Raw genomic sequence first — 12,036 nt, forward strand, 5'->3', positions numbered from 1 at the left:
GGGATGGAATTTGCTCAGACTTCTCTCTAGGGGGAACGCAGGCGCAGAAGGCCGGGGGCCTGGCAGGCTAACTCCAGCCCCAGTCCCCCAAGTGCCCCAGGCCTTTCTGGCTTCATTCCAGCCTAGCCGAAGGGGACGACATCTACTTCCTCCAAGGGCCCCAGCTGGAGGGCAGCGAGGATGGGGCGGAGCAGGGGGCTCCGTTGCAGAGCCCACTCCCAGGGGTTCCTGGGGTTCAATCGTCGGAAAGCTTGGAGCAACTTGTAATTTTATTCCCTGGGAGGAGGAGCCTGAGAAGTCGGCCGGGTGGGGGTGGGGATGAGATTGGGGTGGGGTGGGGGGTGGGGGTGGCGTGGATGGGCAGGGCGGCCAGGGGAGCTGCTCCGAAAGGGGAGGGACTTGGCTAGGTCTCCCCAGCCTTCTTCACTCTCCAAACTTTCACCAAACTCTTGGCCCCCGCCTCCCCGAAACCAAAACACAACAAACTCAGGAGGAGCGGCGAGCAGCTCGGCGGGGCGGGCAGACTCGCGGCGGCACAGAGCCTCAAGAGGCTGATGCAACTTTCCCTTTAAGAGAGCCACCTGGGCGCACCGCGGCGCGGACCCAGCTCGCCTGGGCCGGGGGCTGCAGCATGGTAAGCGACCGTGGGAGGGGGCGCTGCGGCCCGGCCTCTCTCTGTCCTGCCGTCCGTCTGGGCGTCTGGTGGCTCCACGGGTCTGAGCCCCAGGGAGAGCGAGCGAGCGAGCGAGCGAGTGTGTGTGATCGCGCATGCATGCGGGTATCTGTGGATGAGAGTGGGTGCACGCGTGGGGATGTCTGTCTCGCCGGAAAGGTCGGGTAGGTGCGTGCGTCTGGGTGTCACCGCTGTCACCAAGGAGCTGCAGCGGGCGGAACGGCAGCTCGGGGCGGCGGCGGCGGGGTTGGGGGTGGGGGGGGCTGCTCCTGGAGGAAGGGGAGCTGCGTGCCGATGCCGGTTTAGTCCCAGGCGGCGGGCGCGTGAAAGTGCCGGCAGCTCCGAAACCAGAGCGTCTGTACGAGGCGCCAGTGGGTCTGCGCGCTGGGGCCTGCGGACGCCGGGAACCGGCGGGCCGGGTCTGCGCCCCGCATGCGGGCTCTTGCTCTCCATCTTCTCGCCGGCCGCCGGCCGGCCTGGCTGCCTATCTGACCCCTCCAGCCAGCCTGCCTCCCTATCTGCTCGCCCACTCGCTGGTCGGGTGCAGGTTCCCGCGCGCCCAAAGGTCCTGGGAAACCGTGCCAGGGAGCCTCGGACCCTCGGACCCTTGTCTGTGGCTCCCGGCTCTGGGAATGGGCTACGGCCGCGGTGTTCCCAGGCGGTTGCTCTCCCGGGAAGAATCCGCGCCCTCCCCACCCCAAGCTTCATTCCGGGTGCGCGTAAAGCGGGCCCGGGCGGCCGCAGGTGAGGGTAGGGGCCTAGCCGCCCGGGGCGCCCCCCTCAGCCGGTGCCCCGCACCCCGCAGACAACGGCCGGCAGGAGCAGACCGCGAGGCTGGGGCCGGGCGGGAGGGGGGCTTTCCCGGAGGGCCGGGAGGGGCCCGAGCCGGCCCGGGGGCGGGGCAAGGGGGCGGGGACCTGGGCGCCCCGGTACTTTTCCACCGCAGGGGCCGGGGGGCGGGATCACCGCCCCCACACCAGCCGAGAGGCCCACACGTGGCGGCTGATGTAACGCCCGCTCCCGACACCTCGCACCCGGATTAAGCCGAGCGCGCCGGCTTCGAGGAATCCGGGCTCTCCAGGCAGTGCTACAGCTTCGAAAGCGACCTCGCCTTTTCCTGCCGCTCAGGGCCCTCTTCTCAGCGGACCGGCCGCTTCTTAAAGGAGCCGCGCCCCCTTTCGGGCCAGTACTCCGCAGGCCACGCCCCCTCGCTGGCCACTCTTAAAGGAGCCGCGTCCTCGTCTCTCTGACAGCTCTCTCAGAACGCCTAGGTCTGTTTCTTTGCTGAAACAAGCCTGATGCTGCAGCCGCTAGAAGAGTGGAGAAGGAGAGAGTGGCATAAGAGTGGCATAAGAGTGGAGAAGGAGAGAATGGCCTGAGAGGTTAAAGAACCCCAAAGTGAGGGAGTGTCAGAAGATTGGAGGATAGTGGGTGAGAGGGGACTGGTTCTAGGAAGGGACTAATGGGCTACACTGAGCATGCCCAGGTGTTTCCAAACACTGCAGAGAAAACGCCCCCTTAACTCGGCCTGCGCTGCGACTGCGGCTCAGTGCCCAGCTCTGAGGATGCAGAAGGATCACACCTCTGCCCTGGGATTTCTTCAGCTGGTGGGGAAGGCAGATTTGGACACAAGCAATCATGCTACAACGGCTGCGTGTGAGGAACGTGTTGATCAGATGTACACTGCTTGCATTGGGGGTCACCAGGGGCACAGTGGAAAGACTGACTAAATGGAAGAGAAAAGAAGGCTTCTTGGTGGTAATGGCTTTGGAACAGGTTTTGAAGATGGGTGGGGTATATACAGATGGAAATGGGGACAAGGGTGCTCAAGGAAGGGGGAATTGCCTAAGCAAAGGCATGAAGGCAAGAACCCTCTGGGGATGCTGGATAGTCCCACATGGCCCGCAGGTGGCCATAAGTGGCTGTAGATTTTGGCTCTAGGCAGAACTAAGGGCCCTTCCCCACTCCCACAGCCCCTCCCCTCCCTCCATCACAGTGAATGGGAAATTGCGCTTCCTCTTCTATCTTTCTCCTAAACTGTGAGGTTCTTGAAGGCAGGGAAAGAACCTGTCACCTTTCCATCCCCAGCAATGACTTCAAGGCTTGGCCCGGATGGACCCTTAAAATTGATTGGCCTGACGGTCCTGTTTGGAGGACAGGAAGACTGAGCAGTGGGACAGTGAAGATGGACCAGCTCCTGTGACTGTCCTCTCCCTGTCCTCCCTTGGGTGGCTCACAGGCAGCTTGAACCCAGCTCACCCAACCTAGCTCATCCTCTCCCCACTCCAAACCTGCAGCATGCCCTGCATTTCTGGCCCTGGAACGGGCACTGGCTTCTTCCTATTATGCCAATAGACACCAGAGACCCCTCCTTATCCCTCACCCCCAAGTCCAATGCATCACCAAATCCTACCAATGTTACCTTCTATATTTTTCTCAAATCTGTGTACCTCTCCCCACCCTGTCATCACCTTCCTGAGCCAAGCCCCCTCATTCCTAGCCTGGCCTATTCCTAATCAATTTCCTTTCTTCCCCTCTCCCCTCCCTCCAGTCCTTTCTCCATACTAATCTAGGTTGGCGTTTTCAAAATGCACACACCACCAATTGCTCCTCCTTGAAGTTACAATTCTGATTTAAAGACTTCAGTGGCTGTCATTGCCCTCAGGATAAACATCAAAACAAGGCCCCATAGACCCTGACCTTCCTTTTTGCATCCACCTTCATCTCTGGCCACTTTTTCCCTCACTCTCTGAACCCCAGGCTCCTGGTCTTTTTCTGTATTATTTCATTTGCTTGAATCTCCCTTCCTCTTCTGTTGCTCACTGTTGCCTAATCATCCCCCTCTGACTCTTAAACATCACTTCCTCAGGAAAGTCCTCTGTAACTCTCAGACAAGGCCAGGCCTCGCTGGTGTAGACTCTGGTAAAGAGGATCTTTCACTTTCGCACCCTTTATCATAGGCTCTAATTATACGTATTTGAGTCACCGGTTTCACTCGTTTCCACCCAGCCTGTAAGCTGCAGGAGGCCAGAGACTGAAGAGTTCATGGTGCCCAGCACAGGTCTGGCCCAGAGCAAGCCTGAAATAAATATTTGTGAAATAAATTAATTGAACTGTGGCCAGCCCTAACTGCCTGCTGAACAATTTAGGCCATATCCTGTTGGCTGTGGAAGACTATTGGAGGGAATCAGGGTTTTAGGACTTTGGGAAGATTAATGGATTGGAAGGGAGGAGAAAGTGGAGGGCCTGTAGAGTCAAAAATTAAGCAAAAACTTCAGAAGGTACAAAGGAAGTATAATTAGCCCCATCTTCCAGATTGAGAAAACCAAGGGTCAGAGAGGTTAAGTAACTTGCTTGAAGTCACATACCTAGTGAGTTGGCAGAGTCAGTTCCTCCTCCCAGGTCCCAGAGTCCAAGCACTTCATCACAAACTAACCTGACTCTGACCCTCATGGCACAGATAGAGAGCTTGTCAATCGTTGCCCATATATGGGTGAGGGGCAGGCCTGGTGCCTGGGTCATGTGGATGCCCAACCCCTATCAGAGGGCCTGACCTATCATAGGCTTTCAGGTGGTACTTTTTGAATGGATGGATGGGGCCATTTAACAGAAATAGCAGAGGCAGGAGAAGTAGAAAAGCTTTGCACCCAACTCATTGTCCTGGGAGCCGCTGCCAAGCAGTTTTTTTTCCACCGAGAAAGAGAAGCACCTTGAACACAAGGGCCGTATTTGCATTCCTCAGGGATATCACCCTGCAGCCCAAGGTCCAGGACAGAGTGTCCTCAGTTTCCTCATCTGACCAGAAGGCATGATGTCCAACCTTCATTACTATCATCACTGTCATTATTATTTGTTAGCCAAAGCATGACAGCTTTGAAAACAAGTCTAGAGTTTATAGCTTGGAGGGAGGGATGTGGTGAATGAGAACAAGGGTATGATCACATTCCCTCTTCTCCTGGCTGCCCCCAGAAGACCAAAGCCATGAGCAGGGACTTCTCTGGAGAGGCAGGAAACCTGGCCTGGGTGACTAACCTAAGGGAAATGGTCACAAGTCACACCCTTGCCTGGCCCTGAGGAGGTTATGCAGGACACCTGGTGACCAGCAGAAAGGCCAAAGGTAACCTGGGGTGGATTTGCATAGGCAAAGAAAAGCTGCTTCCTCCTCTTTTCTAGCTTTCCAATGACTTCCTGGCTCTGCGAGTGAACTCTTGACGTGGCTGTGGGTGGGGCCAAGTGACACAGAGTAGCCTTTGCAGTCGAGTCCACTCCTTGAGAGTACCCAGAGAAGACCCCAGTCCTTCCTGTGACCAGGTCCTATGGAAGGTGAACATCCTTGTCCATCTGATCATGGGTTTCCTCCCATGAGAGCATTCCTTGAGGCTCTTGAAGGTTGATTCCATTCCTGCGGTGTGATTCCATTCCTGGGGCATGTCAAAAACTACCTCGTCTTGCATTTGCATCCAACATCAAACCTTCAGACACCAGCAGCTACATGGCCGTGCCTCCTGGCGAGTCTGTCTGCTTCCCACACCCCACTGCCAGCTCCACTTGACTCTGAAAGATCTCTTGAGCTGACCTGGCTCCTGATTCCAAGGCCTCAGTGTTAGCCATTTCGCTTCAACCCAATTCCACCAACACTTCCTGCAAGCTGAGCTGGGCACAGAGGGGTCAATAAAACACATCCAACCCCTCAGGGAACTGGCCAACGCACAGTTGACAGACATAAGCAAATAGGTCTAGAGTGAGTTTATAAGGACACGGTAGCACAAAACACCAAAGAGGAAGCAATTTGTTCCTTCTGGAGTGGGGGCCATGTCAGGAAAAGCTACAGAGAAGTGACACTGAAGCAGGGTCCCAAAGGGTTTGTAGAATTTCACCTGGGGAGCGGAGCAGGAGGCAAGGTGTTGGGCAGGGGCCCGCCTGAGCAAGGGCATGGAGGCATGCCTACACCTGCTGTTTGCTGTGCCCAGAGCTTCTGGTCCAAGTTAGTGATGTAACAACAAGCCCAGATTCCTGGAGCCCAGGCTGAGCAGCACCAGGATAGGGAAGGCCCATCCTGGCTGCTTGGCTGGGGCAAGGTGGGGGAGCATGTGCTGATCCAAGCTGTCTCCCCTTCAGGGGAAAGGTTGATGCCATTCACACAGATGATGAAGGAATTGGACCCTGTCCCAGTTCTGTGTTCATTTTTTATCTTTTATAGAATTGGGCATCTGGAGAGTCAAAAATAGACCTTTGCCCATTGGGACAGGAAGCCTGGAGACCAAGAGATCCAGGGGAAGGGTTGGGAGAAGAGTGAGGTAGGAACTGGATTGAGGGTCATCCAGAAAGGGACAGGATGGGAGGGAAGACCGGCAGTGTTCTGGGGCCTGCACTGCCTGTCCTGGAGAGCCGCACACGTCCTGCCCTGCCTTCCCCGGGCCACATCCTCACCTCATTGTTTGCTCTCTCCACAGCTCTGGAGGCCTATACTCTGAAAGGTGCTAGAAACAAAGCCTGTGAGTGTGATCTGGGACTTCAGAGCCCCTAACCCATCACCACCATGGTAGGAAAAGGTGCCAAAGGGATGCTGGTGAGTACAGGGACCAGACTGCAGGGAGGTGGTGGGAGTCATGAGCACCGTCTGTCCCTTCTGGGGCCCGCTATCAGCTGCAGGAGGGCCTAGGAGGCTGCATGGGGCCCCGAGTCTGGCACTGCCAGGACTCCAGAGTGGTAGGGCTGTCTCAGGCCCAGGCAGGCAGCCCTCACCCAGCAGGTTAGATACTGCTGTGGTTCGGAGCCCACAGCAGGCAGATTCTGCTACAGAGCCTGAAAGTCATGCAGGGAGGCAGGAAGGACACTCCCCACCCTCATCACAAGATACCCTGGAGAGCAGGCTGCAGTCAGTCTCTTTGGACAGTCTCATAGGACAGAAGGACTGTCCTATGGCTGACACCCTGGCACCCTCATCCAGTGCTCTGCCTGCTGTGGGGAGCACTCAGTAGGTACTGATCAAGGGGTCCTCAGAGACTGATATTTCTCATCTTCCACTAGAAAAATAGCATAGAACATTTCATGTTGAATCCTCTTGTGAGGTCTTTCAGGAAACATCCCTCTCCCCTTTCCCCAAGTCATGGCTCTTCACTGCCTGTTGCCTCAGAGCACAGGAGAGGTGGTATGAAGCAATGGGCAAGAACAGGGCCGACTCATGGATGGATGGCTCATGGATGGGCGAAGCAGGCCAGCTTTGGAATCAGAAGCCAGGAAAATGCCCCAAGGACAGTCGTTGTATTCCTTCTCTGGGGATATTGCCTCAAGAACCAGTGAGACTGGGCAGCTGCCTGGGAGGAAGCCGGTGGCTGAGCCTGGCCCTGCCCTTGCCTCCTCCCGTCCCCACATGGATTCTCCTCTTGCTGTTCTCATTTGGAGAAAGACTGATTGATCTAGGGTCTCTTGCTGAACCCTCCTCAAACAAGCCCTGCCTCTCACCAGGGATTTCTGGGACCCTTAAGTCCCAGGTCTAGAGAAATGCTGTTGGGGAGGGAGCCACACAGTTGTGCTCCAGGCTCAGGACCCTCTCTCCTGCCTGGTCCTGGACTTCCAGCATCTAGCCCCTCAGGCTCGCTCTGGTCTGGCCCACTCCTGATTGGAACAAGTCTGAATGAACTAGGCTTCTCAAAGTGTTCCTGAGCCAGCCTGAATTCTTGAGTGCTCAGATGTGGGCAGAGACGGAGGTCTCAAGACCCTCATACTTGCTAGCGGGGAGTAGATGCCATGATAGGATCAAGACTGGCTTCCTTCTTGCCAGAAGTGTTGGAATGGGCCTCTAGCAGAAAGTGGAGTGCGGCTCTGCCCCTCCCTCCATGGAGATTCTGAGTCCTGTGAAACTTAAGAAACCCTCTGAGTACTCACTGGCTGCTCTGCTTTCTCTGGAATGACCCTGAAAAGACTGGGGCAGGCAGGCAGGGGTGATGGGGGACCCACGTGGGCAGCACAGAGAGCCTGACTCCCAAGGTCCCAGAACCCCTGCCGGGGCTGAGCTTCCCAGACCCCAGGCTCTGCCGGCCAGCCCGTCTGTAGAAGGGAATGCTGCCTGGGGACGCCCGTTCCCAGCACCAGGATGTGCCTAAAGATAGCCAGAGCGTAGTTTCCTTCGTGCCCTTTGACCTTTGACATCTGCCCGCTGCTGCTGTATCTGAGGCTCCATAGCAGGTCCCCTGGGCACCCCCAGTGGTTGCTTGAGAGTCTCTTCCTGCTTCTTTCTCAGTTCTGCTTATGACCCTGGGCTACACTATTCTCAGCACTCAACTGGAGCCAGTGCTGCCTCCATGTAGCGCTTGTCTCTGAGGAGCGCCGTCCCTCTTAGCTAACCTGGCCAGCTGTACCCGGACTTCATTCGCTGCCCATGGTCCCCTAAGGGCAGATCATGAGGGATGCTCCTTCTCTAGAGGCCACAGTGGGGCGGAGCAGAGGGAGCTGAGGACCATGTATGTAAACCAGGGGCACTTGGGCCCTCCCAGGTCTCTGACTTCTGTTGCCATTTGTGTCCTGGTATGCGGGAGTAGGCAGCTGGCCCCGGCCACGAGGTCCTCACTTCCATCCCCCTTTGCCCCAGGCTTGGGTGTGAAGACATGGGCCCACTGGGTCTCCTCAGTGTCTACCCTATGTCATCCTTGGAGCCTCTGCTGGGCTCTCCATGCGGCAGGTGCCCCGTGAAGGGCAAGCCACTTCCAGCACGTGCCTGGGCCCACATGCCTGCCGCACGTGTGCCTCCCCCCCGCTCCCAGCCCAGATGGTCTCTGCCAGGCCAGCTCAGCTGCCTCCCTCACGCCTCAGCAGCTCCTAGGACAGGGCCATGCAGGAACCCAGCTGGCCGGGGTGCCTCCAAGCCTGGGAGCAGCTGGGATGCTTGGGGGCACCAGGGGTGGGGGTGGGGGTGGTTCCTTTCATGGAGACCTAGTGCCTCTATTTATATACATGTAGGGCTGGGTTGCCTGGGGCTCAGAGGACAGGGAGCTGGTAGAGAGGAGCCCAGGACAGGAGAGCCCCACTGGCTCAGCTTTAATCCCACAATCTCACACCAAGTCCAACTCAGTCCCCTCCCCTGTGCCTGCTCCCCACTCGTATAGCATCTTGGGCAGATAGGCCTTGGTGAGCCTCACTGGTCTCTCCCCACATCTCTGCTGCATTGGGTGTCTCTGCTACTGGGAAGTCTTCTGATGAATAAGAGCAGAGTCACCCAGGCTAGGGCTCCAGGTGCCAGAACATCTAAATCGTCCTAGAAGGCTTTGAAAGCACCAGAGGCCGCCTGGGGCTGCCCCGCCCTGACCTGTTCTGTTTTGCTTTGACAAGTGTTTAGATACTTCTTGTCTGCAGCAGCCATCTCAGAGCCTGGTACACAGTGGATACTCACCCAGCCCGGGTCCTGGCATGTGGCAAGTGCTCAACCGGTGTGGGCTTGACACATCCTGGGAGCTCAGCAAGCACGGGCCCTCCCTTAGTAGAAGGCTTGTCACTTACCAGGCATGCTCTTAGCATGAGTCCCGGCACGTGACAAGTGCTCACCCAGTGTGACGTGGCACACATTGGGCGCTCACCTAGCACAGTGCAAGGCGCACAGTGCATGCTCACCCTGCTCAGGGCTGACCATATCCTGGGTCCTCCCCTGGCCCAGAATTTGGCATACATGGGGCACTCATCTAGTGCAGGACCCAACAAACCACCAGGGCTCCCTGGCATGGGGCTGGCACACAGTGGGTCTGTCCCAGCACTGGACTTGGCACACACTGGGTGCCTTCCTAGTGTGGCTTGACACACAGTAGGTCTTCTCCTATCTCAGGCACCCACACACAGTGGGCACTCTTCTTATATGACAAGGACTAGCACAGAGGAGGTGCTCTGCTAGCCAGGCCAGCCTGCACAATGATTGGATGATCCTAGATTCACAACTACAGCCTCCCCAGTGAAATGGACAATATCTAGATCCAGAGGAAAAGGCCCAACCTCCTCAGGCTTCCTCTCTGGACCTAGGGCCTGCCCTCCATTCCGCTTGGCCTCCCTCCCCACCCTGGCCTCTTTGGAGCCCACCGACTCAGCTATGTGGCCTCGCCTCCCCTCACACAGCTTCCTGGCAGCTCTACCACCCCAGGATGTTGCAGTCCTGCCTCAGCAGGACCTTCCCTCGGAGTCACAGGTCGCAAACAAAGCCCCTCGACTCCTTGACCCTCTGGAGGAACGCCCACTCTTATTAAGAAAAGTCAGAGGCGGGCTTGGGAGAGCCGGCCTCCCTGAGTGGGGCTAGAGCAGCTGGATCCCACTAATGAGGCCTCATTACGGCCAGGACCCAGCTGGGCTGCTGCCGCCTGCTGTCCCCATGGCCAGAGCCAGAGAAAGCTGTCCAGCCAGGGCTGCCTGTTCTGGGCACCCGGCCCAGGCCAGGGCAGCCAAAGCCCAGAGCCCACCCTGGGTGGAAGTGAGCATTTGGGCATCATGGGTGACTGGGCCTTCCTGGAGCCAGTGGCCCAGCCAGGGGCTTGGCCCTCAGTCTGGACTCGCAGGAAGTCAGCGGAAGTCAGCAGAGCATGTCTGGGGACCCGGCTGCGTGAGGCTGGCCTGGAAGCCGCTCAGCTCTGAGGCCATTCTCTTGGGAGACTTGCTTGAGCCAAGATCAGTCCCCATCTTCTCTCCCAAAATGGACATAGTAGCATACCCACCTCGAGGGGCTGTTGGGAGGATTAAATGAGTTAATATATATTCATATGAAGTGTTTATGACAGCGTCTGGCTCACAGTAAGCACTTAATATGTATATTATCTATGGCTATTATTAGTAATGCTCACTAGCTTCAAAGATGAGTAGATATGATCCCCATTTTAGAGATAAAGAAACTAAGACCAGATAAGTAAAGTTACTTGCCTAAGGAGATACATAGAGGGAGATCCCCCAGAGCTGGGGCTGGAACCCAGGCCTATCTGACTAAAGACTTTGCCCTTTAACAATAACGATGTGGGGATTCCCCTGGTCGTCCAGGGGCTAGGAGTCCATCTTGCTGTGCAGCGAACACGGGTTCAATGCCGCTGGTCAGAGAACTAAGGTCCCACATGCCGCGGAGCAACTAAGCTGTCACACCACAACTACTGACCCCACATGCCACAGCTAGAGAGCCCCTGCACTGCAGCTTAGACCCAATGCAACCCAATAAATATTTTTAAAATAATAATAACAAAAAGTTTTAAAATCGTGTCATCCTGCCATGTTCCCTTGGGGTCAACACACTTACCAAACTCACAGGGAAGCTGTCCTTTACATCAGAATTCATGCCTGATCTTAGGTTCCTAAGCTCCTACTCTGTACCAGACCCTCTGCCCACCCATCAGTTTCCGAAAACCAGAAGCTGTGTCTTCCCAGCATCAGAACACTCATGCCCACCTTCCTGGTCACTGGTTTGTGGTGTCTCAGCACCCACTGGAGACTGACCAGTGTGTGTGGCCTCAGAGAGGAGGGATTGAGGGTCTGAGTGACATTCTACCCAGACCACTCAGCCCACTCTCCCGGAGGGAGCTCCTCAGGTTCTAGGTGACGCAGCGCTGATCCTCAAGGGTCCGTGTTCTGCAGCTGCAGCTGCCCTCTTGGCTAATGCCATCTTTCTTCAGACAGGTGACAGCGCAGTTCACCAGGCCACCACTCTTTTGCACAGTCAGTCCCATTCTTCTGTGAGGACACATTTACCGTCTTGGCTGGCTGGGGGTTCCCAAGTCCGGGGGTATTGCTCAGGGCCCATCACCCCTCGGCCCTCAGCACTCTGCGGAGTCTGAATGCTCTGGGACTGGCCTGGGGCTCTGTCCCCTTCTCCCTGCCCCTTCACCATCTCTGGTTCCCTGTGGTACCCAGCCTTGTTACCAGGGGCCCACCCAGGGCCAGGCCTGTGCGCTCAGCAGCATCTGGGCCCCAGACCCCACTCTAGAATGCGAATGAGCCACCCTCTCTCTCTCTTCTGTGCCCGCTCTGCCTTGCTCTGTGGTTGTGAGTGTGTCTATGTGTTTTTTGTTCCCATAACTTGCTGGGAACAAGGGAGAAACACAACAAGCCCCGTGCCTCACTCTCGCTGCGGAGCATCCGTACTGAGCTGCATGGGGACTGGCCGGAGGGGGAGGGCCAGGGGAGGGGGTAGGCAGAGCTTCGGGAGGAGATGAGGTGAAAGTAATTGATGCTGCCCAGCCGGCAGTGGAAGAGGCAGGGGATGCGTCAGTGTCGCCCGGAGCTGGCGGAGGTGTGAATGAGCGGAGGAGACACGCGCACTCCGCTCCAAGTGCTCACCCCGGGATGGCGGCGGCTCAGGGACCTGTGGCCCCCTCCTCCCCAGAACAGGTCAGTCACCTTCCGGGAGG

General features: G+C 57.0%; 1 protein-coding gene across 2 annotated transcripts in view; it reads left to right on the top strand.

Moving 5' to 3' along the window:
- The first annotated feature begins 423 nt into the window (after nt 1-423).
- SLC6A9 (solute carrier family 6 member 9) overlaps nt 424-12,036 on the top strand; it is a 31,952-nt gene continuing 20,339 nt past the window's right edge. Inside the window, exons 1-2 of one of the 2 annotated variants that reach the window (XM_065929525.1) lie at nt 424-634; nt 6,127-6,242. In XM_065929525.1, the coding sequence (XP_065785597.1) occupies nt 6,213-6,242 (30 nt within the window). In that variant the 5' untranslated portion in view covers nt 424-634; nt 6,127-6,212. The remainder of the gene's footprint in view (nt 635-6,126; nt 6,243-12,036) is intronic. The other variant, XM_065929534.1, reaches the window with a different exon arrangement.

Source organism: Muntiacus reevesi, chromosome 1 (genome assembly GCF_963930625.1).
Source record: "Muntiacus reevesi chromosome 1, mMunRee1.1, whole genome shotgun sequence".
Lineage (NCBI taxonomy): Eukaryota > Metazoa > Chordata > Mammalia > Artiodactyla > Cervidae > Muntiacus > Muntiacus reevesi.